Below are 13,039 nucleotides of genomic sequence, written 5' to 3' on the forward strand. Positions count from 1 at the left end.
AAATGAAATAAAAATTAATTGCAATCTAACGGATAACTGAACTTTATTAAAATTAACGCACCATTAACTGTATGTGCTTCGCTCTTTGTTCAATGGCTCTTTGGAGAGCGGTTCTGGGATCGTCTTTGAAGCACTCGTCCTTATTTCTCTCGGCTTCTCTTCTTGAAACTGCTTCTCTGTGCCTCTCCAAAGCCCTCTGGAGCTCACTTTTTTGATTCAAGACATTCCTCCCTCTGAATTGAATATATTGTTAATCTTAGTAAAAACAAACAGAATCATCGAATATTAAAGCATAGGACAACAGTCATATTTGTGGAAGTGCACTTGAAAGGCAAGGTTGTCTAGTGATCAGCCAATTCGAATTTCCACGGGGGTTCCACTTTTTTCGCCCGATAAATTAAAAAAAAATTTTTTGTAATTCGACAATTATTTACTTATACGTGCAAAGCTCAGGGTGTCCGCTGGACCGGGGAAAACCGGGAAATGACAGTAAATTTATTCCTTGACCAGGAATTTTACGAATTTTCAGAGGAAAAATTTGTCCAAGTTTGATTTCAACAGGTTTTGTAAATAATTAAAGTATCAAAAACTCAACAATAATTGATTTGACGAAACGATTCTAAATCCGTTCAAAATTTGAGAATTTCCCGGTTTTTACGGCTAAAACAAATTTATTTCAAAACATTGAGAAATCTAGAAGTGGTTTTATATTTTTCCAAATTTAAAATCATTTTTGAAATTTTTTCGAAACATTTAAATATATTTTTAAATTAATTGAATTTTTCCTACAACTTTTAGAAAATCCTGCAAATTAATAAAAAATCCTTAAAATTTTAATTTGAATTTATTGATATTTGAATTTTAACTGTTTGAATTCGAAAGTTTTAATACGAATTGAGATTAATATAATATCATTTATTCCGATAGTTTTATTTTTAAATATCAATTTTAATTATTCGTCAATACAATATTTTTATATCAAAGTTTAAGGTCTTCCTTTATATTATTTTTATATTAAAATGAATAAATAAATTTATTAATAACAGAGTGGCCGCTGGATCGGGAAAACCGGGAAATGACCGGGAATTTTATGAGACCGGGAAAAACTGGCAAACATATATATTTATATGCATATATTTTAATTTAAAGAATTTTAAAATGCAGCTTTAAAGGTTAAAAAATAAATAAAAATTAAAAGTTTTTAAAATCGAAGATTTTTTTTTAAATAAAAAACTGAGTGGCTGCCGGACAGGGAAACTGGAAATTATACGAATTTTCAGAAGAAAAATCTGCCCAAGTTCGATTTAAACAGTTTTTAAAATAAATAAAATGCAGTTTTGAAGATTTAAACAATTAAAAATGAAAAGCATTTGAAGTTGAAAATTTTTGATAAAAACAGTTTAATTTCATCAACTGTAAATATAAATAAATACATTCTTTTTAAAATTTTCTTTCTCCGACATTCTTAATAAGAATTTAAATTAATCTATCATTTATTCCGATAATTTAATTTTTAAATAAAAATTTTCATGATTTATCAATAATATATTTTAAATTCAGAAGTTTTAGATCTTCCTTTATATTATTTTTTATATTAAATATTAAAAAATGGAAACGTGCGTTTTACTATTTTCAACTTAAAAATAAATCCATAGAGTATAGTCAGAATTAAAGGTTTTTATTAAATTTGAAATATTGTGAGTCTAAATTATTTCATTTTTAACTCATTTAATTGGAAATTTCTTAATGTAGAAAAATGATAAGTATTTAATATTTAGCAATATTTCACTGTTCATTTAAGACGAGTAAATTGAAACCAAATATTTAAAAGAAAATAATTTGAAACTGAATTTTTAAAAATAAAAAGCTTTGAATCTTTAGATTTCCGAAGAACTTTTAGCGTTACAATTTTAATTGTTCTATTTAAAAAAAAGTTTAATTTGTAATCGAAATTGTAGAATTTTTATGTAGAAATAATAATTGAACACTTATTATTTGTAGAAAAAATTTTAGTAGTTTTAAGAGATATTTAGAAGCTTCAAAAAGATTCCAAATTAATTATAACTTTAAATTATTTTAAGTAATTTAAACGAAGCGTGTTGACATTTTTTTCAGAACTTCTAAATACATTTTAAAAATAATCGAAATTTTCCTACAATTTTTAAAAATCCCGCAAATTAAAAAAAAAATGCTAAAAATCTTCCATAATTTTTCAAACTGAAAAATCATTGTCAATTTTCCTAAGAATCTGAAGACATTTTTTTATTCTTTTGAAATCTTTGAAAATTCTTTAAAAAATTCTAAATTTTTGTTTTCTATCAGCAAAAATCTACATTTTATTTTTAATTCGGCTATAAGTATTTCAAATGATCTCAAGTTCTAAATTTAATTCGAATCTTTTTAAAACTTCCAAATATCTCTTAAAATTACTCTCATATTTTTACAATTAATAAGTGTTCTATTATTATTCACACATTCAATTTTTTTTTGTTTCAGGATTTTCTAAAAGTTATAGAAAAATTCAATTTATTTTGAAATATATTTAAAAGTTCCGAAAAAAATTTTTTTAATTATTTTGAATTTGGAAAAATTTTAAACCGCTTCTGGATTTCTCAACATTTTGAAATAAAATTTTGAAGCTTTTAAAGGATTTCTAGACTATTTAAAATAAAAATAATTTAAGAATTGTTAAGACAAAAAAATTATTTTTCAATTTTTAATGTGTCTAGCTTAAAATTACTTGAAATAATATAATTTTTAAAGTTCATCGCTTGATTCTTTAATTTAGATTATTGAAAATTTTAACGTGGATTTATATTTTTGGAACTTTACCTGAATCTTTGAACTCTATAATTTATAAAAGTTCTAAATTTTGCAGTTTATTTGCATTTCATTTAACATTGTTTATTTGGTACTTTTAAATTTTTGAGCATTTGAATACACAATTTTTGAATTGAAAAACTTTTAAACCTAGATTTTAAAAGTTTGGAATTCAAGGGTTCCACTTTAAATCCTTTAATTTGTTGTTTCATTGGCCGTGAAAAATGTTTGCGAACCGGGAAATGACCAGGAATTTTGTTCTTTGATTAAAACGACCACCCTGAATATATTATTTTTATTAGTTTTCTTAGCCATTAAAAAATTTACTGTCCATTCAAGACGAGTAAATTGAGCACAACTGGTAGAATTTCGAATCGGAAGAATTTCGAAAAGCTTTTCAACTTTTAACGTTACAATTTGAATCGTTCTGCTTAGAAAATTTTAAATTTGTAAGTGAAATTGTTAAATTTTGGCGTATAAATATCAATTGAACACTTATTATTTGTAAACAAAATTTGAGTAATTCAAGAGATATTTCATAGTTTTGAAAAGATTCAAAATTAATTGAAAACTTAAAATGTCTTCAAGTAATTGAAAAGAAGTATGTTAACATTTTTGTTAAGAACTTCTAAATACATTAGAAAATTAACCGAATTTTTCCAACAACTTTTGGAAAATCCTGAAAATTAAAAAAAAAAAATCTTTAAAATCTTCCAGTTTCTGTTTTGATCATTTTGGAAATCTCTTAAAATCTTTTTAAATTTTCTGTTACAATAATTTTTCAAAATGAAAAATCATTTTCAAATTTCCTAGGAATTTTAAGAAAATGTTTTTATTCTTTTTAAGCCTTTCACAATTCTTAAAAAGTTTCTAAGGGAAAATTGAGTAGGGAAAATTCAATTCATTTAAAAATATATTTAAACGTTTCGAAAAAATTTCAAAAATGATTTTTAATTTGGAAAAATATAAAACCACTTCTAGATTTCTCAATGTTTTAAAATAATTTTTTTAAGTTATTGAAGGATGCTTAAAGTATTTAAAATGAAAGTAATTTAACTTCTAATTTTAAAAAAAAATTATGTTTAATTTTTTAATTTGTCTAGCTTAAAATTACTTTTAAAAAATATAATTTTTAAAAATTTTAAAGAGGAGTCGCCTGAATCTTTAATTTAGAGTATTGAAAATGTTAACGTGGATTTATATTTTTGGAATTTAATCTGAATCTTTGAACTCTATAATTTATAACAGTTCTAAATTTTACAGTTTATCCGCATTTCATTAAAAAAATTTCAATTGAAAAGTGTTAGTACCTTTCATTTGATACGTGTAAATTCGATAGAATGAGCCACAAAGAAGTGATTTTCAACTATTTCGTTGAAAATGGGTGTTTTTTGGCTTTTAACTAAACAATTCTTTTTATTGAAAATTTAAATATTTTGTTGAAATTCATCTTTTTAATTTGAAAATATATCTCGTTCTGTAGAAATGTAATCTTCTTTGTAATTATTTGGTTAAAAATTTATCTATTTTGTTGAAAATTCGTCTTATTTAGAAAATGATTTTTTTGTTTTATTAAAAATGGAAACTGTATGGTTGAAAATGAATTGGCTTCAGCTGAAGTTTTAATAATTCATAATTTTAGTTCAAAATTCGTTTTTTTCTGTTAAAAATCTTTTTTAACCATTTTTGGTATTTTAGTTTAAAAGCTGAACTATTTATTTAAAAAAAAAATTTGAATGCAAAAAATATTTAGCTGAAAATTTAAAAAAATTCAATTGATCGAAAATTCAAATTTAATAGAAAATATATGTATTTCGTTGCAAATTCGACTTTTTTATGGAAAATTTTCCTTTCGGCTTGAAAATTCCACAGTTTGGTATCAAATTCCACTATTTTGTATCAAATTAAACTATTTTTTTTTTAGAAAAATTGTTTTTTTTTTTTACTGAAAATTAATTCTGCTGAATAAAAATGTAGCCAAACCATTTTTGGTATTTTTTAGTTTAAAAATTCAAATATGTATTTAAAAAATGTTAGAAAAAAATTTAATTAAATTTTGTCTTGAAAATTCGTCTTTTCTGATAGAAAATTGAACTACTTCGATGAAAATTAAACTATTCTGTAGAAAATATATGCACTTGGTTGAAAATTTGTCTTTGTTGTAAAAAATCAATTTTTTGGTTAACAATGCAACTATATGGTTAAAAATTAGTCTGTTTAGGTTGAAAATTCCCATTTTCGGGTTGAAAATTCATATTTTCACCTAAAAGATTAAATAATTTGGTATAAAATTTAACTATTTGGTAAAAATTTGATATATTTTCTTGAAGATTCGATTTATTTAAAAAAAAAAACAATGTTTTTATGCAAATGTTTTGTTGAAAATGAATCTGTTTTAGTTTAGGATTTGGCTGGTAATTCATAATTTTAGTTTCAAAATTCGACTGCTCTATAAAAAAATTTCCTTTTCGCTTAAAATTTCCTCAGTTTGGCATAAAATTCAACTATTTGTACAAAATTAAACTGTTTCTTAAAAAACATCCTTTTTTATTGAAAATTAATTCTCATCAACAAAAATTTAATCGTACTATTTTTGATTAAAAATTGATCTTTTTTAAGTTTAAAAATTCAAATATTTATTTTAAAAATTTTAGAACCGCAAAAAATAGAAAATAAAAGTTAATAAAATAAAATTTGGACTAACATTACATCCACTGTTTAAAATATTTAGTTTAAAATAAAAATAAAATTTTGTTTTGAAAATTCGTCTTTTCTGTTAAAAAAATTATCATCTTCGTTGAAACTTCAACTATTTGGTAGAAAATATATGCATTTGGAAACAATTCGCTTTTTTAGTAGAAATGTTCAAAATTCGTCTTTTTTGGTTATATTCAACAGTTTTTTATTTAAAATTAATATCTTTTCTGGACTAAATATCAACAATTACATTTTTATTGAAAATAAGTATTTTCATGCTAAAAATGAAACTGTTCACAAATCATTTGTCTGTTTGGCTTTAAAAATCGAAAATTTGGTAGAAAATTTAAATTTTTCTTGAAAAATGTTTAGATTTGGTTGAGATTTATATTTTTTTGCTGGAAATTTAACTATATATTTTGTTGAAAATTCGTATTGTTCTGTTAAAAGCTCATCTTTTCGGTTTGAAAATTCAAAATTTTGGACGGCCCCTAATCAGCCAATGAGATAATTGATGGCCAATTAGCGAAGAAATTAAAAAATATTTATGAAAAAAAGTAAAGAAATACTGGTATTAGCAGATAATTGTGAGAAAATAATGTATTTAGTGTCATGTTTTTCATAATAGTAATAAATTACTGTCATTGCTTAAAAAGTATGTCAAATAGTTTCAATAATTGGAAGAGTTCAAGGCCTGTTTTATGCCTACATATAATCGAAGATTAATCATTTTTGATTATATCATACGTGAAATAATCAGATTTGCCTCTCTCGGATTTCTCGACTAAACAATAGAAAGAAAATAAAGTACCAAAAAAATGCGATATATGAACAAAATTCTCAGTTTTTCCCGATAACCCGGTCCACTAGACACTCTGTAAGAGGAAAGTAAAAAGAAATTAGCAGCGAAAGTGACCTTTGGAAACTGTCAACAACCATTTGAATAATGTTGGATGAAGTGTTACTTACACTTTTTGATTAAAGAGTAATTCTTTGTGAAGGTCCTTGTGGCTACCAGAAGTCAGGCATGGATTATAAGGCTTTTTTGGTAATATTAGACCATCTGGTCCCATGTGAGGAGTTGGCGGAGGAGGTGGTACCCCCAGAACTGGTGCCATTTCTCTTCCTGAAGATTAAAAATACATCTAGGTGTAAAGCTTATTCACAAGACAAATAAATCAGAGAAAGCGTGTCTTCTTTATCATTTTATGCTATCTTATCTCATTTTTAGTGGTTTCATCACCTTCTAAAAAGGCTATTTTAGCCCTCACTGATCCTTGCATATTGACATCAGGTATAAAACTGGCATAAAAAAAAGAACTGGCATGCATTCGCGACTTGAGTTTCAAAGCTATACTTTTGTGTAGGGCTTCACATACTAATGGGATATAGAATTGTCCGCGAATACGACTTTAAAAGTGTTCCAAAACGTCAAATCAGATGCAGAAATCTAAATACAAACTTGCAGGTACAAAAACAAGTCTCAGAGTAGACGGAAAAACAAAGGTTTTCGATGGATAAATAATTTATAAAAATTTCGTATGACGTTTAGTACAAGCTCAAGGTCATGGAGAAAGTCATGGAATAATTCCCAGACTCTTTTTCATTATTTCCAGGACAGTCTCAGTAATCTCAATATTTTTCCAGGTAGGGAGTCATTCAAGTATTTAGAATTTTTGAAAACAAATTACAAATAAAAAAAGTGATTTGTAATTTATGTAAAAATAGAAATATTCCTATTCATAAATATTACTATTTTGACATATTTAGATACACATTCCGATAACGTTTTTCACTTGTGAAAGTAAATCTATTAAAGGATAAATAATTGCTTAATGCGACGAGTTTCTAAGGATTTAATTAATATTTTTAATTTAGAAAGCAGTGGCAAATTATATTACAAGATATTTTTAAATATCTCATCACCTTCAAATAATTAAATAAATAAATAATAATAAACACTTAAGTGACAATTTTATATACTTGAAATTTAAAGCATATTTAATACATTAATATATTGAATGAAAGATATTTTTCAGGTAAGTAGAAAGCCTGTAAAAATAGGTGAAATAAGAATATTTTTCACAAAAATCAAGAAATATATTTGTTGAAATAAAATTAATGAGAATACGATATTGAATTCAATTTTAAACGCTTAAATTCCTAAAATCTTAAGTGAAAATATAGTACTTTCAAGAAGATAGTTGCATTTTTATCAAATAGTTGAGTGTTTAATACAAAAAGGTAAATTTTCTACAAAATAGACGAGTTTTGAAAGAAATAATTTTCAACAAACTAGTTAAATTTGGAATCAAATTGATGAATTTGTAATAAAAATGGTTAATCTTCCAATGGAATAGTTTCATTTAAAAAAAATGTTAACGAAATAGTTCAAACTTTAATCAAATAGTTGAATTTGCATCTAAATAAGATTAATTTTCATAACAAAAATTTAATAGTTAAATTTACGATTAGCAAAAAATTAATTTTCAAGCAAGAAAACGAATTTTCAACTAAAATTTATAATAGGAATAGTTGCATTTCAAATGAAAAGGATGTTCACTAAATTGTTGAAACTTTACTGGAACAGTTGAAATTTCAACGAAAAAGATGACTTTTTCACAAAGTAGTAAAATTTTCAAAACATAAAAAAATAAATTTTTAACAAAAGCGTTTAACTTTCAACGAAGTAGTTGAATTTTTAACCAAACATGATTTCTCGACAAAAAATGTACCTAATGGTTGATATGACAACCAAAAAAAATTTCAACTTCAAATGAAAAAAAAAAAAAAAAAAATTCAACCAAAAAATACGAATTTTTAACCAAACCGTTGAATTTCTAACAAAGAAGTTAACAAAATGAATTTAAAAAGGCACCAATTTTGATTAAATTGATGGAAAAAATCTACTGGATTAGTTAAATTTTAATTCAGAAAAATTACTTTAAAAAAAACGAACTGTCAAAAAAATAGTTCAATTTCCAACCAATAAGGTGAATTTTTAATGAAAACGCTGAATTTTCAATTTAAAAAATGAATTTTTGACAAGAGTTCAAACTTTTAACCAAGCAGTTGAATTTTCAGAAAGAAAAGATACACTTTCAACAACAATTATGAATCTAAGAGGAATATTTGAATTGTTTACCAAAATGACTAAAACTTTTCCACCAAAGGGGAGGAATTTTCAACTAAAAAGGATAAATTCGCAACAACAAATAAATATTTAATTTTTCACTTTAAAAAATTAATTTTCAACCAAGAAGATAAATTTCGAAATAAAAAAATTAATTTACTACAAGAAAAGTCGAATTTCGAATAAAATACGTGAATTTTCAAGCAAATAGTGGAATTTTCAAAATAAAAACTGTGATAGTTAAATTTTCTGTTAATAATTAAAAACATATGTGTGTGTGTGTTTATGTATACACATATGCATATTAAATTATATCAAATACTGTAATTCAAACCCCTCATAAACTACAATCATAAAGTGAAGCTGGGCATTTTTTTTTAATTTGACATTAAAGAAGCTTCACAAAGCACCTACGGCCTTGACCATTCCATTCTCATTGCGATAGGGTTACTATATTAGACAGGAATATGCAACCGCCATTCTGGTTCCTGAAGAGTTCGCGGGAAACAATGCGATAATCATGTCGTATAGTTTAATTAAAATTACGTTTAGAATATAAGAAAAACGGTCTGCTGCAGTGCTCCGTTCTGTAAAAATAGAAGCGAGGATGGATTTAAACATTACAATTTTCCACTAGGGCGAAGAAAAAGACTGTCAATGTGGATCATAAATTGCAGACGCGACAAATGAAAACCGAATTTAAATTAAAGATTATGCGAAGTTATTACTAATATTTATGGCTATCACAATATAATTCAAATATAGTGGGTCTGAAAATTATGTTTACATGCAATTTAATTGCCTTTGAGCATTTTTTTGATATATTAAAGCGAAATGAGATCCAGAAAAAAGTAAGGTTAGGAATCCGTTTTTCTACAGAAGGACGCATATTAACCCACGCAAATAAAAAGGTCATATGATGTGAAATATAAATAGCTATCATAATAAACTCTTGAAAAAGTATTGTAGTAATGTTTGACCTATAGTCTATTATTATTTGTTCATATTTATTTATAAAAAATCATATGAATATAATTTTAGCGCACGCCTATTTATAAATTCAGTAAAATTTCGTTTGCCATAATAACTTTTGCAAGAGCTACTTTTTGGCAAATGTAATAATTTGCAAGTCTTTTACCCGTCTATAAGAAACTTTGACAAAAATTTCTATAATTTGAAAAAACAAATTTAAAAATTTAATTTTTTAAATTGTGGGCTAATCGAAAAATTCGGCTAGAATAGTTGTAAGATATATTTGGTATCTAGTGAAAATTTTGAATGAAATTTTTGGATCTAAGCAAAAAAATTTTTTTTTATTTTTTGAAAATTTTTAAATTATTGAAAAGTATATAACTTTTCTAATTTTCATCAAAATAAAAAATTTTATTTTGATAATTTACAAGTCTTTTACACATCTATGAGAAACTTTAACAAAAATTTATATAATTAAAAAAAAAATTTCAAAATTTTGAAAATGCTCTCAATTTTTTTTATTTTGGTTAGAAATGTCTGACTAACGAAATTAACCTTCATTTTGGAGACCTGCAGAAGTGTATGAAATGCGGAATCGATTTGACAAATCCTTCAAAAGTTAGTGTGGCTACAACATTCAGGTAACCATACATCAGACAGACAGACCCCGACAAAATTTTATGATTTTCGGATTCTGTGTGTGCCGAAACGTAGAGATCCATTAAAAACCAGATATCGAAAATTTGGACGATTACATTAAGACTCTCATGAATGAGAATGTAAAAATTGAAAATTTTGAAAATGCTATAATTTTGTTTTTTAATTTTAGGCTAATCGAAAAATTCGGGTAGAATAGTTTTGAAATATATTTGTTATCTAGTGAAAATTTTGGATGAAATTTTTGGATCTATAAAAAAAATAATTTTTTCTATTTTTAAAAAATTTTAAAAGTATATAACTTTTCTAATTTTCATAAAAATAAAAAAATTTTATTTAGATAATTTGCAAGTCTTTTACCCATCTATAAGAAACTTTGACAACAATTTATCAAGTTTCAAAATTTTGAAAATGCTCTCAATTTTTTAATTTTGGTTCGAAATATCTGATTGACGAACTTAGCCTTTATTTTGGGGACCTTCAGAAGTGTATCAAATGCGGACTCGATTGGACAAATCCTTCAAAAGTTAGCGTGGCTACAACATGCAGGTAACCATACATACAGATAGATAGGCACTGATGAAATTTTATGGTTTTCGGATTCTGTGAGTGCCGAAACGTAAAAATCCGTTAAAAACCAGAGATTGAAAATTTAAATGAGAATGTAAAAATTGTTTCAAGCAAATAGTTAAATTTTAAATCAAAGTGATGAATCTGATTATCAACAAAGGACATCAATTTTTAACCAAAAATATAATAGTTCAATTTTCAACAAAAAGAAAACCAATATTTTTTTAAACGTAAACAAGCTCTTAATATCAAGTTAAGTCAGAAATTTAATTTGAAATAGTCTAATATTCGAATATGATGATGATAATAATAATAATAATATATCAACTATGGTCGATATAGTTTACTACGAATTTTGCTTAATAAATTTGGAGAATTTAAGAACTTTAGGAAGTTATAAAGATAAAAATATTAATAATTTCAAGTTTATCATAAATGAATAAGATCTCTTGATAGAAAGCAAATCGTCATGGTGTGATTGGCTTCATCAATAAAATTCATGTGCTTTGTACCGTAACAAGCTGTGGTGAATACTAGGAATACATTACAGAAAAATCTTCGAGAAATAATGCGGGAATGAGGACCGATGTCTACGATCTAACAAATTTTTATCGATTTAGCGATTTTTTTCCAATTACAATAATCTCCTTGAAAATATAACACTTTCTCCTAAACGAACAATACCGCCACAAAAGTGAAAGATTACTATGAAATTGTCATTGTAAATTTTTAAAAGAAAAATCTATCCAATCATTTGGAACATCAATTTCATATCAAATATACTATATAATGCAATTTAAAATAATCTGTCTATCTTTTCTCTTTTTTTGAGAAATTATTTACTTATTTTTAATGTTAAGTTCACTTGTTAACTTTTTCAATTATGATATTCAGTTTACAATCCGCAATTCTAAAATCTTTTACTTGTAACATTTTTCATTTTAGATCATCATTTTTAAGCGTCAATTTTTCCTTAAATAATTTTAACATACCGTTTGGAAAAATTAAACAATTAAAAATTAAAATAGTTTGAAATGGACATTTTTAGATCAAAAACGTTTGTAGTTGACCGACTGTAAATATACATTATTTATTGATTTTTAAAACTGAACTATATTTTAAGTTTTAAAAGTAAACAATAATAGATTTTAAAAGACGATTCTATATACGTTGAAAAGTCTAAAAGAATCAATGTTTAACCCACATAAGTTGAAATTTTTGAATTACGAAAAAGAACAATTATTTAATATTTAGCAATATTTGACTATTTATTTAAAACGAGTTCATCAAGATTTCATTTAAAATAAATCAAATATTCGTTACATTCAAAGTGAATTGATTGAAATAAAAATTTAAAAAGATTTCCAAAATTTTTAAAGAATGAAGGATTTTTATAGGTTTTAAGATAATACATTTTTTTCTTGAAATTCCTGGGTAAATTTTAAATTATTATTTATTTTGAATAATAATTTTGATAGAATATGTTTTAGTTTAAAGAATAATTTAAAAAAATGTTCGGTTAAAAAAATAAGTGTAATCATTCAATTTTTAATGTTTCCAGATAAAAATTGCGTAAAATAATATAATTTAGAAAATGTACAGATTTATTGATTAATTCTTTAATTGACAGCATTGGAAATAATAGCGTGAGTTTATATTTTTTAAATTTATTATGGTAACACGATTTATTCAGGCTTTTGAATTGGCATCATAAGCACATTAGTTTGGTTTTGACAGTACAGAATACAATGAAACAAAAGAATCAGTTGAACATTCGTTCTTTTCTAAATTCAGATAACAAAATACTTGAGTATAGAGAACGCTGATTTAAATTCAGATTATATAAAGAAGTTTACCGTTCCAGCAGCGGTTTAACTGCATTGAATTTAAAATTGTTCGATTGAAAAGTGTAAACAGCTTACATTTATATAAACTATTGAAGGCTCGAATAAAAAAATTTAAATTACAAAATTTTTAAACATTAATTTGCAATTCATTTTGTTTCACTTCAAATGCAAATATTGTTGACCTCAAGAGTTCGAATTTTTTAATTTCAATGAGAGTGAAATATATTTGTAAACCGGGAACTTTTTTATTTGATTAAAAATACTACCCCTGATTAAGACTTAAACATTATAGTTTGCAATATTATGATGTCGCTGCCAATTTAATTCTCTGCTATTTCATTTA

General features: G+C 24.6%; 1 protein-coding gene across 3 annotated transcripts in view; it reads right to left on the reverse strand.

Moving 5' to 3' along the window:
- LOC117177215 (actin-associated protein FAM107A) overlaps positions 1–13,039 on the reverse strand; it is a 72,554-nt gene that overhangs the window by 919 nt on the left and 58,596 nt on the right. For all 3 annotated transcript variants that reach the window (XM_033367762.1, XM_033367764.1, XM_033367763.1), the window contains exons 4-5: positions 6,487–6,643; positions 62–233 (exon numbers count right to left, since the gene is read on the reverse strand). In XM_033367762.1, the coding sequence (XP_033223653.1) occupies positions 62–233; positions 6,487–6,643 (329 nt within the window). The remainder of the gene's footprint in view (positions 1–61; positions 234–6,486; positions 6,644–13,039) is intronic.

This window comes from Belonocnema kinseyi, chromosome 7 (assembly GCF_010883055.1).
Source record: "Belonocnema kinseyi isolate 2016_QV_RU_SX_M_011 chromosome 7, B_treatae_v1, whole genome shotgun sequence".
In the NCBI taxonomy this organism is placed as follows: Eukaryota; Metazoa; Arthropoda; class Insecta; order Hymenoptera; family Cynipidae; genus Belonocnema; species Belonocnema kinseyi.